At 45.7% G+C, this 23,527-nt stretch overlaps 1 protein-coding gene across 9 annotated transcripts in view; it reads right to left on the bottom strand.

Moving 5' to 3' along the window:
• The window catches only part of LOC126541152 (rho GTPase-activating protein 23-like), a 151,766-nt gene that overhangs the window by 18,155 nt on the left and 110,084 nt on the right, over nucleotides 1–23,527 (bottom strand). For 8 of the 9 annotated variants that reach the window (XR_007601632.3, XM_050187824.3, XM_050187830.3 and 5 more), the window contains 5 exons: nucleotides 22,509–22,598; nucleotides 15,059–15,184; nucleotides 14,346–14,469; nucleotides 7,706–8,051; nucleotides 4,449–4,864 (listed from right to left, as the gene is read on the bottom strand). Coding sequence is in view for 8 of the 9 variants with exons in the window: in XM_050187824.3 (XP_050043781.1) it covers nucleotides 4,449–4,864; nucleotides 7,706–8,051; nucleotides 14,346–14,469; nucleotides 15,059–15,184; nucleotides 22,509–22,598 (1,102 nt within the window). In the remaining variant the exon portion in view is untranslated. The remainder of the gene's footprint in view (nucleotides 1–4,448; nucleotides 4,865–7,705; nucleotides 8,052–14,345; nucleotides 14,470–15,058; nucleotides 15,185–22,508; nucleotides 22,599–23,527) is intronic. The other variant, XM_050187826.3, reaches the window with a different exon arrangement.

The following is a 23,527-nucleotide window of genomic DNA, read 5'->3' as shown; positions in this document are numbered from 1 at the left end:
GGAGGCCACGCTAGGTTGAATTCTACCCCAGCGGCATCTCAAATTTAGCGCTGCCATAGGACAGATGTCTGAACCAGTGTGGAGACTATGTGGAAAAATAGTGTAAGATATGTAGAATAGCACATCATATTTGTAATTACCTGCACGTACCTTACCTTGGCTAATAAAAAATAGGGGCAATGACTTCCTGATTCACCCTCGCAAATAAACAAGCACTGTGTAATGCGCACACAAGCAAACATGAACACATCTCGCTTGACCACCGCAGAAACTCGCTGTCGAAATACTGGAGTGAGGAAGCGCGGCATCAGCAGCGAGAGCGAATTGACCTTTTTGCTGCACCTCGCATCAACGTAAACTAAGCTGCGAAAACTCAGCGCGCAGCTGGACTCTGTCCCCGTCGCAGCTGTCTTTCAAGATACAGCGGCTTGAGCAGGTGTGCGCTTGGCCGCCAGGGCCGCCAGGAGTAGAACGCGCCCTTCCTTTCTACTCTTCCCCAGATCTTTGCCCATGACGGAAGACGGTGTGCTTCCTCCCGGCTTCCCTCGTTCGCATGCATGAGATTGAGGCATGATCGCTGGCTGGCTCACCCTCACACGCTTTCACATGCACATACAGCACAAGGCATGCGGCAACGATATTACCGCCCTTGGACTTTATGCGGAACATCACGGGGACAGTGACAGCGGAAATGCAACTGGAGTGTCTATATAATTGAATTAAAATCTCAAGCCTGGAAGATTTTTGTTTGTTTTTTAGAATGTGTAAAAGGCATTGGAACACAGAAGTTCTTACTTATAATGATTATATGTCTAAACACAACCTCTATAGAGCTTTTTATCCAGTGTGGCGCCATATTGTGCACGCACTAACGCCATCTATGAGCTGGCTGATCTTGCGGCCATGCTGGCTTGGGCGAATACTCTACATTGTATGCCAGGTATATATACTCAGTTGCAGTTACTAGTAGGGATTGTCAACTCATTTTTTAAATTCAATCAACGATTAATCATTCATAATTTTATCCTATAATTGATTAATCACTTTCGATGCAGGGCCTCTCACTGATTAATTCATTAGGTGAAAACTTTGTCAGGATCCTTTAAAGGGACACTAAAGGCAAATACTAAGTCGTCGTGGACTGTTTGAATACCATTCCAGAAACCTTGCAACACTTGTTTCTTGCCAAGGAGAGATTTAGTTTTAGAGAAAATTGCATCTGAAGGGTCCTAATACCTTTTTCGAAATTCAAATCTCCCGCCTACCAACTGGGGGAGTGGTGACGTTGCATACGCCATCACCGCCCTTTGCTGCCGTCGGCAAGTAAAACAGCGCCCGACAGATGGTGGCACCGAGTCACGACAGAGCGGCGGATTCGCCGTTGCAGCTTCTTTTCGGTCAATTGGCGCAGATAGTTAGGGCATCCCGCAACATCGCATGGAAGTTGGAATTCTCTGCTACTTGCAATTGGTCAGAGTTTCTCGACAGTTGTCGTGGGAAATTTCAATTTCTGTTTTATAAGAGTGAACCAGAACTGGACGAGTAGCATTTTATTTCGTCTTGTAATACAATACAATGATTGTTTTTTGCAACAAGTGGTTGAGTACTAGTGACAGAATTTAACTGAGGAGTGCTTTCGTCATCATCGGGCAAGTACTTGAATGTCCTGGGGGAGTTTCTAATCATGTCCTCCATTTACCTCAGTTTCATATTAAAGCTCTCTTCACGCCTCATTGCAGTATTGACGCCTTAGAGATTCCCAAGCACTAATCAATCACTTTAGCTTGACTTAATATTTGCCTTTCGTATCCCTTTAAAAGGACACTAAAAATAATCACTACACTGTATAGACTACTATAGACAAATAAAGTAAGTATAGACTATAAAGTTAGTTTAGCAGCAAGAGATTACTCGAAAAGAAAATAACGTCAGAGCTTGAACTTTTGAATTTTGCGCTGAAATAATTTAAAAGTGAGGGGGGAAACGAAAGGACACGAACAAGACAGGGAACAGCATAAGTGCTGCCTGCTAGAACCCCAGTGCCAACACATCAATGTGATGTCACAGATTTTTAAAGTACTCTATTTTCTTTTTATTTACAATTTTTTAATGGGATGCCGATGTGGTACAGTAAATATCCTCAAAACTTGCAAGTTGCTTCTTTGGCACCTCTGGAATGTAATTAGTTCATCTTTACTGCTAAGAAATCAAGCAACGCCAGAGCAGACACTATCAAAATCCGTGAGGTCCCGGAGAGCTCATGCAGGAACATTAAAGTGCCACAAGCAACCGTATTTTGTTTCCAGGTCTTTTCTGGCTTTCCCAGCCTCTTGTCTCGGTGAGTGGCTTTCTTCTTATTTCTTTATTTTATTTTATTGATCTCTTTTTCCCAAATTGCAGAAGACTAACTCGCTAATACAGTTCCACTTATTTTTCTCTTTGGTGTAACTTTAGGCTTGTGTTGTGGTTGTGTTATACACTACACTATAAGCAAACACACAAACGTGAGTGACATGAGCAGTTAGCAAGCTAACTAGTAGGCACACTGCAGTGGCATTCTCCATGAACACCTCCAAAACCATGCCAGTATACGCACCAGTCACTACCAACTGGGCACAAAAGGCCACTTGGCTCGATGCCTCGAGAGAAAAGAAGCCGCCGCAGCCCCAGAAAAGGGCAGTCCATAGATGCCACGTGACCAAGGCGGCAACAAGGGCCGCTGTGGCATGTGAAATGGCTCTGAAGAGAGAGATAGGCCAGGCCACACTGTTCTAGACATCAGCACGTACGACCTGAAGTAACTAACAAAATTTGAGACTCAACTATTGTTGACATCTATGTAATGCTAAGCGTCACGCGGATCATTGCGGCGTGAGACGCCAATGCTCGTCGAGATGGTGATGCTCCTATGGGTCGGGACGCGTTCTGTTGTTTTCCTATTGCATGCTGTTTTTAAGAGGGCGACGGGAAACCGAAAGGAAATTGAGTTGGTGGCCGACGCCAGATGCCGCCGAAGCGAAACGTGATGCCCACATTGCACCGCTACTAAAAGCATGCAATACGCTACCAATGGCACTACGTAGCTTATGCTGTAAAACAGATAGGTGAAGATTCTTATCTCGGTAGGCCTGGCGGTGATAGCTGTGAATGTGGCATGCGAGGGCCGGGGCAGAGATTTGCTGGTACCAGAATAAGAAACCGTGCGCGCCGTCGTTTTAACATGAGATGGACAGCTATGTACTGTTCTCGATTGCACGCCTCTCGCCTTTTCTTGTTCATATGGAAAATGTATTTGATCATAGACTGCAGCAGGGAACGGCGGCACGTTTCGGTTATCGCCTATTAAAAGTGTGCACTACGCTTCCGACAGCACTGTGCGCTGTGAAACAGATAGGCGAAGATGCTTACCGCAATAGGATTGGCGATGATAGCTGTGAATGCCGCATGCGCCGCCACCGAAAAAGATTTTCTTGTACCGAAGTGAGAAACTGAGTGCGCGCCGACGTTTTCACGTGAGACAGGTGGGCGAGTATTGCAGTGAAGCTGCCATGGCAGGCAGCTATACTGTCCTCAATCGTGCACCTCATGTATTTTCTTGTCTACATAGGATCTAGCGGCCAGAAAACTTATCATGCTATCACAGTTTGGCGACATACTGAACATTGGTGCCGAAAAATCCTGCTTTCCGGGAATGTATGAATTGATCAAAAATGAGCGTAACTATATTGAGTAAAATGTATGTAATGGTAACATATCAATGAGGCTCTACTGTATTAATTTCCCACTTTGTAGATAATCTAGGTGGTGGGGACACTCCGCTCTCTCACATCCCCTGACGTTCATATCTGCAGTACAGCTCTCTCACTCCCAACGTTGGACCTCCGCAGACAACACAAAAGTGATGCTGGAAGTTGGTGTCTGTAGTTACTCAGCTACGATGAGCAAGAGTTCCGATGCTAGTGCCACCTGTTGGCATGGATAACTTGGATGTGAAAGGAACTTGTTTATGGCTCTTCGACTGTGGGACATCGCCGTACACGAACTGATCATGTACTCATCATTGCTCTTCACAGGTTTAGCTTTCAGAAGGCTTCCCATTCAACTTTAGAGTGTGGCATGATTGGGTGAACATGATCACTCGAACACGCTTCCATTTGTGGGATTGTAGTCGGTGTCGGGCATAGGAGAACATTTGCTCAGTAACCTTGCGAGGCAAGTATAACTTACTCCATTACTCGATATTTCATAAAGAAAACCATTCCTTGAATGTATTTCAACTAGCTGGCACTGGTGTACTGAAGGAGTAATAAATGCACTTGTGTGTTTTCATAGCTGAGTACTGCATCCTTTGTTACCAAGAGTACTTCAGAAGCCAGAAGGCATGAAACTTGACTTAATATTTTTCATCATGAGGTCATATTCTCGAAAGCAAGAGATAAGTGACAGACCTGAGCTTGTTGTTGGTGATGCTTGTGATGCTTGGTTCACCTGCGGTGATCGAAAGAAGGTGCCTGCTGCAGCGCCGACGAGGGGACTGAAAGGCACGGGAGATGATCGCTGATGCTGCTGTGTGCCGCTGCCGCCTCCAAGCAGCCTGAGGTAGGCCGTGGGTTCGTCAGCGAGGAAGTCGAGCAGGTCCTCGCGCTCGAGCTCCTGCTTGGCACGCTGCCAGTCGCGCTCGATCTGCTCGCGCTGAGCAGGGCCACCAGGGCACGCGGGTGGGGGCCAGCAGCGGCGAGAGGAAGCCCGCAGCTGGGCTCGTGTCTCTTCCTCCAGATGGCGCACCTTCTGCTGCGCTAGCGCACTCAGCTGTCCGTAGGTACGCGGTGAGGCACTCCCGCTGGCCAGCGATGAGCACAAGTCCCTGTAGAAGGCACAACATGCATCATAAGTTTTGCATTTAAAGAGATGCTAATGAAAAACACTCAATCAGTTTAGACGGATAAAGTATACTTTCAGATCTCTATTCTCGTTAATTTAGCAGTAATAGGTCTACTATTAGAAGAGAAAATGAAGGTCAAAGTTCCATTTCTTGAATTTTGAACCCTAGTGCTGGTAGGTAAGTGCAAATGTAACGGATTTCCGAGTACTTCCTTGTATTTGAGCCATTGCAGCTCAGTAAAAGCGCTTCACTGTCTCTTCTCTGCCCTTTTTCTCACATACTAAATGACGTGCCAAAACAAGAATGTACAGCAAGCCAAAGCACCGACTTGCCCAAGAAAACATTCTTTTGAGCTCTGCAAAAGCACAGCCTTTCGCTCTTTTAGAATAGAATGTCCCTAATTTTTACTGATAAAACATTAACTAGGCCCTAGAAGGCACTGCCAAGATTCATGGTGTCACAGCAAGCTTATGCGGGAACTTCCAATGTGATATACAGCTGCGTCCATGTAGTATGCGTTGTACCTATGATTATTAGAGTATGTATGCAGAGGCGACCGGGCAGCGCTACCAAAGGAGGTACGCCCTGGCAGTCGTGAACGTGATCAGCCAACAGCAAATTACCGCATCGGCCACAGCGGGATCCCCCACCTCGGCTGAAATATTAGCAGTGGCGATTGCACTCGCTCACGCGGAGCATTCGCAAAGGGACTTGGTTGTGGTGACGGACTCCCAGGAGACATGTCACATGTTTCTCAAGGGGCACGTCACTGCGGCTAGCCTCGCGATAATCCCCAAATCCTTCAACCACCATCATCGCCTACTCTGGTGCCCGAGCCATGCGGGGGTACAGGGGAACGAAAAGGCTAATGCGTTAGCTCGAGGGTTCACTAACCGAGCGACGTCGTCCTCTTCTAACCCCAACCACCTGCACTATCCCTCACAAAATTCCACCAATTTAAATGCCAAAGACATCCTTGCTCATCAGCGCGGAGTCCGCAAAAAATACCGTCGCCTCACCCACAGCTTAGCGGGGAAGAGGCCGCCGATTGGCATAAGATACAGACCGGGGTATTTCCCTATTTAAAATTGCTAAATGCCATGTATCCCACTCGTTACAGGGCCAACTGTCCTTGGTGCGGTGGCATACCTACCCTAATACATATAACCTGGGAGTGCACTAAGCACCCTCATAGGCCAAATACCAGTAACACAATGGAGCAGTGGGAGGCACAGTTCGTCCGCTCCGACCTGGCAGGACAAAAGTCCTTAATTAGGCAGGTCAGGCAGGCGGCAGAGGCCAGTGGGGCCCTGGAATGAGAGGCTCCGACCACCCCTCCTTCAAATCTTTTCCATTTCAATAAAGTTTCTATCTATCCAATGTGATATCGTGACCGGCCTTTTGTTTTTGCAATTTTTCCGGTTACTTCTTCTCACACCTTGTTTAAGTCAATTCTCACGGTAAGCGTGGATTTTCTTTTGGTATTGTAGGAAGACAATTTATAAATACAGCTCAGGTAACCTTTCTATTTAAAAAGCCACATGTGAGCCATAGGCGATGTTGCATTAGAGAGCTCCAGATTAATGTCAACCTCTCTGAAGGTTCTCTAAGGTTTACCGAAATCTCGGAAGATCATAATGCGCCCATCAGAACACAGCTACCATGCATCTGTGTGTGCACAAACTGAGAAGTTACACAATGAAGTAAAGAGCATGCCTGACAGGACAGCAGGAGCTATGACAGGTACAAAAGTTGATGAATCACAGGATACAGAAGATGCACCATGCGTCAGCATAATCTTCCAATGAAATTGCAACGACTTTTTAAACTTGACTATCTAGGTTGGAAAAGCATTTGTTGTGATGACATTTCTGCTGCCCATCCAGTCAACAATGTATCTGGTAATTATGTAACACCAGAACATTGATGCAACAATGATGTGCAAGAAAATAATGCCCCACAGGATGTATCTGCCCGAAGGAATCTTTTGTGGCTCAGTAACATATGCGTTTGGGCTAGCCGGTGCAGCTTGCTCCACAATGCCCATTCGTGCTCATTCAACCAATTCACCAGGCACTCAACATGTTAGTATTATCAGAAGTTGCGAATTGAGAACATGGTTGCTGGTACACTCATGAGTTAATAGTGGTGTGCCAAAAGTAATTCTCGTGACCTAAACAAATCTGAATCGAACAGTTCCAGAAGCGAATGGAATATTGAATGTTTTTCTGGTAGTTTTCAAATAATTAACAGCTGTTCTCACCTTCGGCATTCACATTTTAGTTTACTAATGTTAGTAAGTTTCTGTCATTACAAAGCACATTATAAAGTGTTATTTATTAAAAGCTCGAACAAAACATTAGTAAAAAAAAAGTAGTTCATGCTGCATAGTCAGGACTGATTGATGAGTGTGAACGATAGTGGTTTAGCTGGATGAACAGTCTGGCTTCTCGAGTGGCATATAGCATGCTCCACTATGTAACTTATTGCGTTTTATGTGTGTGGCTGCAGGGTGGAATAGTGACTACTCGATTCAACCACTGAATCAAACAGGCAATATTCCATTCGTTATTCGAAAATTTCCAATATTTGCACATGCCTAAGTGCTTAAGTGTAACTAAATTCAGCCTTGAATTCAGCACAATGCTCAGCACATCCTTTCTTGTGTAGTCATATTGCTAAAGTCTTGTTACAGACATAGAAGTGCAAGAGGCAAACTGGCTGCACAGTAAGTGTGTAAAAAAGCGATTAGCCCTACAGATTTTTTTTTTCTTTCTTTCCACAGTGTTCCGACAAGAACCAACACAGCCAGGCAAAACTCACTCTGAGCACACAGAGGGCGTTTGGGGTGGGGATCCCAGCAGGGTCCGTGTTGGGGACGGAGGGTAGCTGCTGGAGCCGGCCGAGAGGGGAGGTGGTGGTGAGCTGCTCTCTGCAGGCAGTGAGCCATTGCTGGCCGCCTTGCTGGTTGAGTCTTCGCCCACTTTGCCCTCAAAAGCCAGGATCTTGTCCTTGACCCGTGAGCCGGGCTTCAGAGGCCCTCCGACAGTGCTTGGGATACTGCTCTCCACGGTGAGGGACAGCTTGCGCTGGCGCAGCTTGCGGTTGGCCGCGCTCACAAGTGACGAGACCAGGTCTCTGGGGGACACCTCCGGGTTGCTGCCTGCTGCTACAATACCAGAAGCAAAAGCATGGTACTGTACCTCTTTACTGCCCATGTTGAAAACAATGAGTACGTTCAGATTGTCCCAGCAAGTGAGCCCCTCTCCCCACAAAAATTATTCACGCAAGATCACACACTATATAAATGTCGCCAAAGAGATTCTCTCTTCAACGTCAGCGCCGGGTAGTTCCATGTAATCACGGGCAAACAAAAGCTGTTCGAATCTAAAAAGAATAATTTTCAGGCAAAACTTAAGGAATCTTTCCAAGAAGCAAGTGCAGCTCCAAACCAGAAGCTAACATCAAAATTTTGGAATACATCATGTTTCGGAGATGACACTATTAAAAGGACCTACAAACATGTGCACCTGAATCCATAATGATGTTATAATGCAAGGAGAATTATTAGTCACTGTGATCACTATGCCACTTGGCAAAGTAGTCCCTGGACAATGTAATACGTAAAGATACTGCACATATGTGGCAGAAAATGCTTGTTCTCTGCTCAACACAGCATTTTTCACAAGTACATAATGGTAATTTACGTCTAGCACATTTAACAGATTCTGTGCAGCTGGACAAATTGGTTTATACCAACCTCATCTTCTCCGAGCCCAAAAACGTACAAACAGAACACAAGTACTGAAGCACATTCGCAAGAAAACAAACCTTGAGCAGAATTTCCCATTGTTTCTGTTAAGACATTGCAGTACTAGCTGCACAACTGCTATGTATGTGAATAAGCATCTTGATCAATCTCACAATCTCTTCTAGAGCCTCCTTTTTCCACACACTATACAACACTACATTCAGTTTCTCTCAAAGATGCACCATAGGACACTTCTTGAGAGTTGTTACTTCACTGTAGGAAAAAAAAAAAAGACAGATTTCACGACAGGTAAAGTTGTCATCCACATGACAGTAGTGTAGCGTCAGTACCTTCCACATGACAGGGGAAGGTACTGACACTACACGGGGCATAGATACCTTCAATTTTTATAGCATTTTTCCATTTGTATGGCATCTTTACATTTTTATGGCAGTTTTCGCCTTGTTATGACCAGTGGTTTCTGTGGGTTATTGTCAGCTCATTAAGAACAATATGCCCGACAGACAAAAGTGGGGAATGCACATCACGTCCCTCGGCACTGTACATGCAGATCGCAGTCGGAACCAATGGGAGAGAGTTCTGAAATTGGGAGGCCCACAACGATTTTGTGCAACGTCACCTCCCGTCCACCTGTTGTCCGTGTAAATGTATCTGCAGCTGGGAGGTCAGCGCATGTCACATGTATTTTCGAGCCCACCGTGTAAATCCAAAGCTAAGTCTTCTCAACGTTACAAAAAGACGGATCACTCAAAGTTACAAAAAGAGACTGTTGTGCACCTACGAATGGCATTCAGAGAGGGGCCTCCATACGGTATTATGCAAGATAGCCGTGAACTTGCAACAGTTATCCTGTGTACAGTATCCTGTTGTAAATAGATCTGCACTGATTCGGTAACCTTAACTTTAGTTGCTGGCACCAGATGACGCAACTCCAGTAAGGCCTGATGGGCTAGACGGCTGTGCGATCACACATGATTAGTGGCCACTCAAGCGGTGTTCGGGTCCCGGGTCGATCAGCTAGCAACTACCGTGAGCACAAGTGCCAAGTTGGTCTGTGTGCTCGCATGTGGGTAGAAAGCTTCGAACTGTGCAAATCTGTGAACACTGAACTTCCGTATTCAATGCGATCAGTGTGCCTTGTGGTGGCTAATCGACCCGATCTTCTCACATACTTCCGTGCTTTCCACACGTGCTGCTTTTGTTGTTCCCTCTATTCGTGTTGCCTTAATTGTTTCAATCGGTCCGAACAACCATGTCAAACCTTGTACCGATAAACATTGTGCGCCTCGATAACACTGCAAGCCCAAAGGCACCGACCATGGCCGGGTCATTGCCCTAAAGTAGCAATACTATTTCAAAAATCAAATATTCGAGAAATTGAATATTAGATATTGTAAGGAATCACTTTATTCCAGCCGAGCTCATGCTGCCACCACAAAGATTAAGCTGTGTAGCTCATGATGATGATATATACAGGTGAGGAAGATGTAACATGGATGATGATATGTAGAGATGATGAAGTTGAAAGTCAGGCTTTTGTTGTGCTCACACAAATTCCCTCTCACTGTGGAAGCGGCCGCCTGGCCGCACAGGAGTATTATGAAATGCTTCAAGTATATGGCTTTAAACGAGACACATGCATTATCTCTGTCCCACGGCAACAGAGATTGGACGGCATTCTAAGGGGTGAGACCCGGAAATTAACAGGGGATTCTGCTCACTGACCATCTAAAGGCCAATTAATCGAGTCAGGAATTTTTCGCATAAGCCGGGAACACGTACAGGAGTCCAAAAAACTTCGTTGCTCGGGGAAGAAGTCACAGCATGGTGAGTCCAGTCATAACGAGATTCCCGAGCGTTCTGGGAGATGCTGGTGTTAATGCGGGCGAGGTGACGGCAGTTTGTGAGGTGAGACAAAAATTGTCCTGAGATAGGAGCTCGTGGGGGTACAGGAGTCAAAAGGAATGGTACATCTGAGACAAAACTAAGTGAACGGCCATAGACGAGAAAAAAGAGAGAAAGGCCAGTGGAACGTTGCGTAGCCATGTTATAAAAGAATGCCCCGTACGGCAGGATTGTACGCAGTTCGTGTAGTTGTATGTACCGTATTTACACCATTGTAAGTCGACCACCTTTTTTAAATTTGAAAGTCTGAAGTTGGCGGGTCGACTTACAATCGAAACCAAAACACAAAGCAACACTGAGGCTACGAGAGGCACCAATGTGGAGAGCCCTGGCCCCGCCAAAAAAGCGAGACCAACGGCAGCTACAACGTAGTTACAATTTTATGTTTGCTCTATGGCCCTACCCGTATCTTTTCGCCATCCCGCGTGTTTGTTCGCTTTCGGAAGGGTTTTTCAACATTTTTGAGAGTTTTACAGTGCATGCAACACTCATGGTGGGGGGTGTCGATAGTTGATGGAAGCGCCGCTGTTCCCAATTGCGGCGGCGCTTGCGGGGAGTATCGGTAGTTCATGGAAGAGCAGACGCCGCTCGCAGGTTTCTCTTTCTCTGACGAAAGGCATTGGCATTGGTTTGACGCGTTCCACTTGACTGCCGGCTACGCGCTACTTCTATGCTTCCCCAGTCGTCATGAGTGCTCCAGGCCCACTAATCGTTCGGCACTCGTTCACAGCAGCGTTCAAGAGGGCTGCCATCCTTTATGCCGAAGAAACAAATAACTGCGCAGCGGGCCGCAATTTCAATGTTTCTGAACGGGTGGTGCGAGAGTGGCGACTGCAGCGAAGCGAAATTTTCACCTGGGATGGCAAGTGAGAAATTTCCCACGTGCCGAAGTCTGGACGCTTTCCGGAGCTGTAGGCTAAGCTTGCGGCGTACGTCGCTGAAATGCGTGATCGGTCCCTGCCATTGAAGTGCGACATGGTCATGAAACAAGCCCGGACCTTCGCCTTAATTTTAAGGCCCTGCTCCGCCGTGAGTATGAGTGGCGGGCGGCAGAAGACCGCAAAATTACGCCAACCGGACCTGTCAAAAGAGCCTCCCTGACGGCTGAGTGTGGTTGGGTGCATTCGGCGTGGGCTGCTGTTCCACAAGATGTCCTGGTGCGGTCGTTTGCCAAATGTGAAATTTCGCTGGACCACGATCGCGCTGTGGGACCGCGGCAACGATGACGATGGCAGCACTAGTGAAGACGAGTAGTCCAGTGACCATGTCAGCTACTAATAAATTTTCATTATTGAATGCGCCCTCGGGTATGCTCTCTTTTTTTTTCTTTTTTTTTTTCCTGTCACGCGATATGGGGGGGTCGGCTTACATTCGAGTCGACTTACAATCGTGTAAATACGGTACGTTGCAATCATGTCAACGGATGTACATTGCAATCATGTCTGAGAGCGAACAATGAAACAGTTCTGTCAAGCCGTTGATCTGAGGATGGTAACTGGAAGTCGTCTTGTGAATGGCGTTTGAGATGCACAGAACTTCGGTAAGGATAGAAGAGAGGAAGACTCTGCTGCAGTCGCTGAGGAAAACACGTGGAGGTCCATGGCATAAAAAAAATATTGCGTAGAAAGAAATCGGCGACTTCAGCAGCACTCCCCGATAGAAGTGAGGCTGTTTTTGCGTAGCGTGTTAGATGGTAAAAGGCCGTCACAATCCAACGATTGCCATTTCAATTATTAGTGCCGACTTTGGTTCTCACCTCCAAAAAGTGACCACGCCTTACTCTGGCCCTTCTCTTCGTGAAGTGACCAATGCGATTATTTGAACAATCGCACAGTGTGTGTACTGTTCGTGTCTCCATTGACGGTAATCGTCACCACACTGTTTTTGCGGTATTTTGTAAGCGTACTCACGAACTCATCTCATGACGGGACTTATCTTCTGTGCTCGCTCTTCTATTTGTTGTCGTCAGTACCTTGTTACGTCTCAACACGGCAAATGGAATTCCTGGGGTGTTTCCCACGAGGAAGATGTAACATGAATGATATGTAGAGATAATGAAGATGAAAGTCAGGCATGTGTTGTACTCATAATATTCGGCTCGCAAATTTAATTATTTAAATGTTTGCAATTCGATTTTAAACCGAATATTCAAGTATTCGCACACCCCTAGTTTTTACTGTTTCCTTCACTAATGCGCTGATTTATAATGTTGGCGATGAAGTCCTTGTTCTCAGGTTTTCCTGCGGTCGTGGCATTTTCGTTTGTGGACACAAACTTGTTCACTGTTTACCCATCAACAGCATCTGGAAATGCTGACTAATAACACCAAATTTCGTTGAAACACTTTTCACTGTCATCATTGGGAATGCTGAAACCAGTACAATGGTAGCAGTTATAGGCTGTTTCCTTCTTAACCCTTTAAGAGTCAAGGGCGTAAATATATGGCGCCACGAACAAGTCCAAAAAGGGTCGATGCCATATATTTACGGCACCGTCTGTACGTTTAAAAAGCGCACCAATTTCCTAACTTTTTCTTTTCTGTTATGTGCTGCCACTATGTGGGAATACAGGGAATTTTTCTCACGCGCCTCCCTCTCTCGGTTTTCTTTGCATGGTTTGTTTGAGAGCTAATTTGCTCCCGCGCGTCTATATACTACCGCTCATGCATTGGCGGGTGGGCGGGCGGCGCTTTGGGTTTTGTTCCGCGGGCGGTTTCGGCTGCTTGCGCTCGCAAAACTGATGGCTATCTCGTTGCTAATCGCTCAAAGGGCGACCGCCTGTCTCTCGCTCTTTTAGTGCTCACAGGGGTGTGCATAGGAAGGATGCCGCTATGCATGCGTTTCTGTTGCATCTTTTTTTTTTTGGGGGGGGGGCACTCTCGAAAACTAATTGCCTCTGGTTGGCGATAAGATGAACATTAGCGGAAGTTTGCACACGTTTTGCTTTTTTGACGGGTACACAACCACACAGTTTTCTTGAGTATGCGCATCTACGCAGTTGTATTACGCTATGGATGTACATATTAGTGTAAGAGCAGGAATATTTGAGTCTTGTGAAATATTCTCGTGTGTGCATTTTCAAAGCCTTGAACTATGTGTATAACAATGCATCAAATTTTTAATTCTTATAAGTTGATTTCCTTTTTTATTGTTGTTATTCATGAATGAAGAGTACGTATATACCAACTCAAAATATTCTTTTCTCACTTTACGGTCACCCTAGAAAAATTACGGTAAATTTTTACAGCAGGGAATGCCAGGAACATGTTTTGTAGGGGAGTGCTTGGCCACAGCACGATAGAGCTGCATAGGTATAGCCAGGCTAAGTCACCTTTTTTTGAAGGGGTGTTGGCGGCTCGACCAGCCGACGCATGGGATAGCCAATTGCTGGGGCAGTATTGCGCTGCTTGAAGTTCTATATATCGGTAGTGACTGCTATTTTTGTTACATGTAACCATACCTTTTGCTATATATTCTTATTGTATATTTACGGTGTTCAGAAACTGTTCAATATAAGGGGTAACTCAGTCTAAACGAGTTCAATATAGTCCAATTCAACTTAATCATAAATTTGATACTGGGGCCACCGCTGTGCCCAACACGTTTGCCTCTAACAAACAGCAAGAAACAACCCGTCAAGCATGGGCAAAACCGAGTCCCAATTACATAACCAAAACAGGTCGCTTACTACGTTCATTTTCATCAAAAAAATGCTTGGAGCCTAGTAAATACTACGAACCTGAGCTTGACGCACCTAACACTATGTAAGCAATGCCATCCCACTTACCCTGGCCACCAACTTTATGTAGGTTGCCTAAGAGAACTGAAGAGTCAGTGTCTGACAGGGCAGTCACATCCAGTGGCAGGTCCGGGACTGCGGCCTCATCAGATGGGCTAAAGATGTAGTCCGCCTGCAACAGCACACAATTAACAAGGAATCTCAACTGAAGGTGAGCCATAAGTCGCATGATGTGTAGCCAATATTCTGACACTGTGTCTTGGGATGACGCATCAATAAGCGTGGAAGTGGGCCTCAATACAGCCAATGGCTATTATACAGCCGATGGCTAAGGTGACTCCTAAACGAGGTTGCACCTATTTAGTCGGCCAAGCAAGCTTTCCTGTAGAAGCATCAACGAAAAGAAAAGGTTTACGTAAGGACTCTGGTTTTAACAACAAGACGTGTCTTCGTCGGGGCCCCCTTGACAAAATGTTGGCCACAGCACGCGGTTTCCCTTGTTCACCACCCACTGTTGCTTACTCTGCGCCTTCTCACATTAGGCCCTATACAGTGGTTGGTCAACTCACGCAAAAATATAGCAGTCTGTGATTGTGCTCAATTATAAGAAGAGGAACTGTATGTTGATAAGTTCTCCTTTAGCAATGTGGCCGTAGAATTGAGATGTGGCTTGGCGAAATCAACGAATTTCTTTCTTTCATACGCAAGTCTTGGTGAACACACAAATTCACAATAAGAATGCATTGTGCGTTGATGCTCACATAGTTGATGAGTGCCTCGGTGATGTGGCACTGGTGTGACATGTCAGTTATCATTGTCAACATGCTGTTGTCGGCTGTCCGCACCAGCGTTGGTCCAAAAACGATAGCCAGGTTGCGAGCCTCCATCTGCACAGTGAAAGGAGAAATTCAGACACTTTCTAAGTGACATGAATCATAGAAGATTGATCATATGGTAGTTCAATGGCATACAACAAACGCAGCAATGTTGCTGTTGCCGAGCAAAGCAAGAGCCACAGTAGTTTATGTTTGCATTAAGTAACAGTGATGAATAGTCAACTTCAGTAGATCTGACTTTTTCTGCCATGTACTGATTCAATGATAAATTCAGAAATAACCGATTTCTTTCTCTCCTCCACTAATCGTCTCTTAAAGGGGCCCCAAACCACATTTTATCGAAGTGGAGAAAGGCATTTGAAGTGAAAATAGGCTATTTCAAAAATACAGTAATCCCTCGTTATAACGAAATTGCTTTACTTGAAATATCACTTTATTTCGAAATTTCTTCCACTCCCGACCCAAATGCATGCATTTTAAGCCACATTACTCAAAGCACACGAAGCACACCGACCTGCTTAGAGCGAAGTGGCGAGCGGAGACTCGCCGCCGCTCGGCGGCGGCGACCCTTTTGCGCATGCAGTGTCAAATTAATACCGCTGACGAATTAGCCTCATGCAGGCACAGAACAGGCCACAAAAGTACCATACCCATGACCAATGACCACTTAGTAACGGGTAACAAGCGAGTGCCGAGTGCTCCCAGCTGTTTACTGTTGAGCGAACGGAAGCTGTCAAAATCCATGGTGCAGCACGTCCGAACCGTTAATCTTGGTCGCAATTGCATTGCTGGTGTCCCCCACGATAGAATCCACATGAAAATAAAGTTTTCCTGATGCTCTGCAATGCCAGAAAACCACGGTCTCTTGGACGCCGAAAATTGGCCAAATGACCGCAGGCAGACTTGCACCATAGCATTCCATTGGGTTTGCTCAATGAGCAAAGTTTTAAAGCTCTAAAGAGCACTTCTGGCGCTGAAACATGCCGAAAAACACAAAAGAAGTGTCCCTCCAATTATAAGTGCCATGTTCGATGCGAGGAGTTATGTTAACAAATCGGGAAGACAACTTTGGTGAAGCCAGTGTAGAAATTTGCTCACCGCTTACCATAATTGGCCTACATCATAATAAAACACCGCTCCTAGCTTCGTTGCACTTCTGACGGTGCAAATCGACCGATAACTTGTCGAAAACACGAAAAATCCAAGCATCGCCAGCGGCGAGTCAGGCTGTCAACATGGCGGATCAACGCAAGCTGGTGTTTCCCCGGCGATTTTCTCGTGCCGGTCAGGCTCAATTTGCACCATCTGACTTTAGACAAACGGTCTAAATGCCTGGTAGGGTCATTGAATTTTGTTCCTAGAGATTTGTCAATGGCATGGACGCGACGGTGCACGAATACTGCCACGCGAACCGTAGAATTAGCACAGTGTCGTCGACAACGGTGCACCGAAAAAATCTCGTTTTGCAAATTTCACTGCTGCACACCTCGGTAAAAATTGCCCAGTGATCAGGCAAAGCCCCTACTGCAAAACCATTCAGTTTTCACGATCACACTGCGTACCCACAATAAGCGGCTAATCGTTTTTTGAGCACAATAAGCACAACCTCAGACTCGAGCCACGGCTTTTGCGCTTTCCAGCGCAATACTCGCGTAGTCTTGCGTGACCTCCACATCCCCCTATAAAAGCGGCCACTGCCTTCTCCTCCTCACTCGCTGCTTTGCGCATGCCAGCTTTTTCCATGCCGTCATCAGCGACCCTGATGATGACCAGCCTGACGATGACTGGACTTGAAGCGATCTGTACAAGGCTGTTCATAAAATTGCTCGCCAACACATAGAAGGCAACTTCGAGACATTCACGTTGGCTGACGCTGCTGCTCCCATGGTTGTGCCAGCGACGGATGCGGAGATACTAATTGACACTGTTGGTGGCCCCACTGAGGACAAAGAGCCGGCGGACCAAGAGCCATGTGAAGTGCCAACTATGGTGCAAACACGAGAGTACCTACGCCTGCTGTAAAATAAGGTTGAATGCATGGGCGGGAACCACGACCTTGTGCAGGGGCTGCGTGTGCTCATTAAGAACTTGAAACAGCCAAAGCTCACTGCCTTTTTTGCACCTGAATAAAGTTTTGCTTTGCTGAATACACTGTATTTTGACTTCTTTGCAGTTGTGGCGCAATTAAAGCTTGACTGCTTTAGCTTTTCTCAAGTGGCTGCTTATATCAAATTACCGCTTATAACGAATTTGTTCGCAATCAAGCTGACTTCGTTATAACGAGGGATTACTGTGCTTTTCCGCAAAAAGTACTTCAATGCGTTCAGCAGAAGCGTAGTTATTGACAGTCAAACAAAGCCACCGCATCCTCCCGTTCCTTCTTCAATGCCTTGCACTGCGAAGGCTACGGTGCAGGTGGGCATGCCCACAAGGCTCCACCTTCTAAATGTCACCGTGGCGAGCAGTTGAAATTTCATTTTGGATGTTAACGTAGACACCACGACTTCCGCCTTTGGTGCTTCATCATCATCATCATCATCATCAGCCTGATTACGCCCACTGCAGGGCAAAGGCCTCTCCCATACTTCTCCAACTACCCCGGTCATGTACTAATTGTGGCCATGTTGACCCTCCAAACTTCCTAATCTCATCTGCCCACCTAACTTTCTGTCGCCCCCTGCTACGCTTCCCTTCCCTCGGAATCCAGTCCGTAACCCTTAATGACCATCGGTTATCTTCCCTCCTCATTACATGTCCTGCCCATGCCCATTTCTTTTTCTTGATTTCAACTAAGATGTCATTAACGCGCGTTTGTTCCCTCACCCAATCTGCTCTTTTCTTATCCCTTAACGTTACACCTATCATTTTTCTTTCCATAGCTCGTTGCGTCGTCCTCAATTTAAGTAGAACCCTTTTCGTAAGCCTCCAGGTTTCTGCCCCGTACGTGAGTACTGGTAAGACACAGCTGTTATACACTTTTCTCTTGAGGGATAATGGCAACCTGCTGTTCATGATCTGCGAATGCCTGCCAAACGCACCCCAGCCCATTCTTATTCTTCTGATTATTTCACTCTCATGATCTGGATCAGCAGTCACTACCTGTCCTAAGTAGATGTATTCTCTTACCACTTCCAGTGCCTCGCTACCTATCGTAAACTGCTGTTCCCTTCCGAGACTGTTAAACATTACTTTAGTTTTCTGCAGATTCATTTTTAGTCCCACCCTTCTGCTCTGCCTCTCCAGATCAGTGAGCATGCATTGCAGTTGGTCCCCTGAGTTACTAAGCAAGGCAATATCATCAGCGAAGCGCAAGTTACTAAGGTATTCTCCATTTACTCTTATCCCCAATTCTTCCCAATCCAGGTCTCTGAATACCTCCTGTAAACACGCTGTGAATAGCATTGGAGAGATCGTATCTCCCTGCCTGACGCCTTTCTTTATTGGGATTTTGTTGCTTTCTTTATGGAGGAGTACAGTGGCTGTGGAGCCGCTATAGATATCTTTCAGTATTTTTACATACGGCTCGTCTACACCCTGATTCCGCAATGCCTCCATGACTGCTGAGGTTTCGACTGAATCAAACGCTTTCTCGTAATCAATGAAAGCTATATATAATGGTTGGTTATATTCCGCACATTTCTCTATCACCTGATTGATAGTGTGAATATGATCTATTGTTGAGTAGCCTTTACGGAATCCTGCCTGGTCCTTTGGTTGACGGAAGTCTAAGGTGTTCCGGATTCTATTTGCAATTACCTTAGTAAATACTTTGTAGGCAACGGACAGTAAGCTGATCGGTCTATAATTTTTCAAGTCTTTGGCGTCGCCTTTCTTATGGATTAGGATTATGTTAGCGTTCTTCCAAGATTCGGGTACGCTCGAGGTCTTGAGGCATTGCGTATAGAGGCTGGCCAGTTTTTCTAGAACAATCTGCCCACCATCCTTCAGCAAATCTGCTGTTACCTGATCCTCCCCAGCTGCCTTCCCCCTTTGCATAGCTCCCAAGGCTTTCTTTACTTCTTCCGGCGTTACTTCTGGGATATCGAATTCCTCTAGATTATTCTCTCTTCCATTATCATCGTGGGTGCCACTCGTACTGTATAAATCTCTATAGAACTCCTCAGCCACTTGAACTATCTCATCCATATTAGTAATGATATTGCCGGCTTTGTCTCTTAGCGCATACATCTGATTCTTGCCAATTTTTAGTTTCTTCTTCACTGCTTTTAGGCTTCCTCCGTTCCTGAGAGCTTGTTCAATTCTATCCATGTTATACTTCCTTATGTCAGCTGTCTTACGCTTGTTGATTAACTTCGAAAGTTCTGCCAGTTCTATTCTAGCTGTAGGGTTAGAGGCTTTCATACATTGGCGTTTCTTGATCAGATCTTTCGTCTCCTGCGATAGCTTACTGGTATCCTGTCTAACGGAGTTACCACCGACTTCTATTGCACACTCCTTAATGATGCCCACAAGATTGTCATTCATTGCTTCAACACTAAGATCCTCTTCGTGGCTTAAAGCCGAATACCTGTTCTGTAGCTTGATCTGGAATTCCTCTATTTTCCCTCTTAGCGCTAACTCATTGATCGGCTTCTTATGTACCAGTTTCCTCCGTTCCCTCCTCAGGTCTAGGCTAATTCGAGTTCTTACCATCCTGTGGTCACTGCAGCGCACCTTACCGAGCACGTCCACATCTTGTATGATGCCAGGGTTAGCGCAGAGTATGAAATCTATTTCATTTCTAGTCTCGCCGTTCGGGCTCCTCCATGTCCACTTTCGGTTATTCCGCTTGCGGAAGAAGGTATTCATTATCCTCATATTATTCTGTTCTGCAAACTCTACTAATACCTCCCCCCTGCTATTCCTAGTGCCTATGCCATATTCCCCCACTGCCTTGTCTCCAGCATGCTTCTTGCCTACCTTGGCATTGAAATCGCCCATCAGTATAGTGTATTTTGTTTTCACTCTACCCATCGCCGATTCCACGTCTTCGTAGAAGCTTTCGACTTCCTGGTCATCATGACTGGATGTAGGGGCGTAGACCTGTACAACCTTCATTTTGTACCTCTTATTAAGTTTCACAACAAGACATGCCACCCTCTCGTTAATGCTATAGAATTCCTGTATGTTACCAGCTATATTCTTATTAATCAGGAATCCGACTCCTAGTTCTCGTCTCTCCGCTAAGCCCCGGTAGCACAGGACGTGCCCGCTCCTTAACACTGTATATGCTTCTTTTGGCCTCCTAACTTCACTGAGCCCTTTGGTGCTTAGGACGCGCTAAACATAAGCCAAATGTGGTTGTCCTCAGCGAGCCGCTGTGCGCTTAGCCAGTGGACTCGTGGTGGCTCACCGCAGCAGCCGCGGTATCTACGCCAGGAAGCCAACCACAGCGTGATGTCCGCTAACGGCCAATAGCAGCCGTCTAAGGGAATGAGAAAAAAGTGCGTTCGATGATGAAGCAGTACGTCTAGAAGAGAGCAAGGACATGGCCTTCTGTCAAAAAGAGAGTGTTTAAGAGAACGATGACTTTGCGATCCGCTTGTGAGCTCCACACACTGCGTACGACAGCAAAACTTGGCTGAGATGTTCACAGCAGCGTATGCTACCCACAGACTACGTTATTTCACCAAGCCCGAGAGGTGGTTCAGGGCCCTTTAAGTGCATAGTCTACAGGTAACAATGCTCAATAACCCGTCAATGCATGTGCGCTCTCTCAAAAGTAAAACCAAAACATGGCCTAAGTGGTGCAAAAACCGAGGACTTTTTTACATGCATTCGTATCTTTCCCCTTACATTAGCCCATTCATAAGCTCGTCTTTTCACTACTAGCAAAACACGTTCACCTTCTACGGTGTTCGTTTATTGATTTCTCCAAGTCTTGAGATCATGAACAGACGTGAAATTCCTGCTTTTCTTTAGTTTCCTACGCCTTGTTTTGAATATGCACAGAATTGAGCCTGGGTGGAACAGGCAATGAAAGCTTTGATTCTTCAGCATCAGCAAGGAAGAACAGACACATGCAAAAGTGCAGGACTGAGTTGCAGAGATTTAGGAACAAGTACGGTGTCGTCAAGAAAGTGATTAGCGGTGAGTCTGCCTTCTGCTTCATGGGTGGCCGACGAGCTGCCTGGTATTTCGAGCTGCTATGAGGTGGCCGACCCGTATAATGCTTATGGACAGCCTTGTTTTATCAGATGCTGTCAACTCGCGTGCTGGCACTAAAAGGAGAAGACTGCCATGGTGGCAAACAAAGCAAACTCCATGCAATGGTGTTGCTTTGCTCCAACAGTGATGGCAGTAACATGCAAATCCCGTTGGGTATTGGGAGGAATGTCTGGCGCAGGTGCTTTGGGAATGAGGCGAAATCCTGTTAAATATGTGGCCAATTCCAAAGTGTGGATGTCGTGGGCAATCTTTCCTGACTGGTTAAAAATGTTAAACTAAGATGTTAAGCGACAAGGCTGCCAAACCTAGCTTTGGCTAGACAGCTGCTCCGTGTACCATGTAGGGGATGTCCAGCTCGCAAAAACTGAGCTACACTATTTTCCTGTTGACTACACATCCCTGATACAGCCCTTAGACAGACAGGGTTATGAGCAGCTTCAAGTGTTGCTACCGCCGTTGGTTGACAAATAAGATTCTTCTTGACATTCATCTAGACTAGCACATGAAGATCAACATCTATCAAGCTATCGAGATGCTAGCTGCATCCCAGCGGAAAGTCGAAGCACAGGTAATCTGTAATTGCTTCATCAAGGCTCAAATAGGCAAGGTCATCCAAGCTGGATGCTGCGAAGACAAAAAGGAGCCTTAAAATCCATCTGATGTCGCTGAAGCTTGAGATATACTATGCACGAATGGTGGAGTGCCTGGAGGTGCCGAACATAGAGACTTATTGTATGCTGACAATGGTGACGTAGCCATAGAACAGATGTGCCGCATTTGTAAAAAGCATTTGACAGTTTGACAGAGGCAGACCCACTATGTGATGTGCCTACTATGAGACCAAACAGAAGATGCAGTGGACATTTTGCACTGTTCTGTCGGCTCGCAGCACGATGAAGTAGCCTTAGATGCTCTAGTTTCTTTGGAGCACCACATAATGTCTTCGATCATGCAAAAACAACAGGCGAAAATTACCCAGTTTTTCTCTGTGAAATAAATATTTAAGAGGTGAGTTCAGTTCGATTCCCCATCTATTGCACTTTGTTTTTGTTTTTGCATGACCCACGCCAGTCTTGATGCAAAAACTGCATGTAATGAAAACCTGGATTTAGAGAAAAATTTTGAACTTTTTCCATTTTATTACATCCAAGTTTAACTGTAATGAGGTTCAGCTGTACTTCACTTTAAAGCAAGCATTAGGCCTTGCCTTGTTGGTTTCACTGTGGGCCACCACTCTCTTGAGGTGCTGCATGAGGAACTTGAGGGTTTCGAAGTTGTGCACAGGAAGCTCTTGTACCTATCACAAAAATAAAGAAAAGATGATAAAATTATGCATAAAGGGCACGCAAAATTCCCTGGCATTCGCTAACCTTGAGAACACTTCGATCACAGGACTAGCTGAGAGGCTATGTTTGTTCATTATTGATTCTTTCTGCCATCACTTTGTAGCCATTGTGGTGTACTTTCGTAGTTGCAAATGACTGAAAGCCAACTGTTCTTTTCTGTGACAACTAATGCACAGTGGATGATAACTAAAGCACAAACAATTCAAAATGATGGATAACTTGAACCGACTCCCTGGTACTATCCAGCTGTATTTAAATAAATAAAAAAACAAACTCGGTGATCATATGGAGGCATGGAATGGGTCATTCAAACAAGGTTCCCTAGTTGCACTTATTATCATAATGTGATGTAAGAATGTCAACTCAAAATGCACACTGGACATTACACATGTGCAAATGCGCAAATGCATGTGCATGCAGTCACACAGTTACTCTTAATTGCTAATACGTAATGCAGTCCAATTTCTACACACTATTCATCAACCAGGGCCACAGGACCATATCATGTCAGTGAACCAACAGCCCCGTTCACTTGGCTATCTTCGCTTTGAATGCAGTTTTTACAGTTCTAATCATATGAATAATGATTTGTTTGAAGCTTGCCTAGTAAATTCTACTAGTGTGCCAAGTCCCTGATGGCAGAGTTGAACTGGAGTAATCCTGGAATTCGTGCTGTAGATGGCAGATTAATTGTATTTGTTGCCGAGAAGCTTATCTGACTGTCATCTCTACTGCATACGCTGCTACCTGTGGACCACATGGTCATGTCATGTACACTGCACATTGTCAACATAACTAGGTTTTGAACGTAGGCACTCAGTATAGTGTCCCTGCGCATTGAGTTGTCAATTAATTCGACCTCGCACTGTGACCTGCTAGC

This window comes from Dermacentor andersoni, chromosome 2, assembly GCF_023375885.2.
Source record: "Dermacentor andersoni chromosome 2, qqDerAnde1_hic_scaffold, whole genome shotgun sequence".
In the NCBI taxonomy this organism is placed as follows: Eukaryota; Metazoa; Arthropoda; class Arachnida; order Ixodida; family Ixodidae; genus Dermacentor; species Dermacentor andersoni.
The sequence above is the reverse complement of the archived record's forward strand: the minus strand, read 5'-3'. Positions and strand labels throughout refer to the sequence as shown.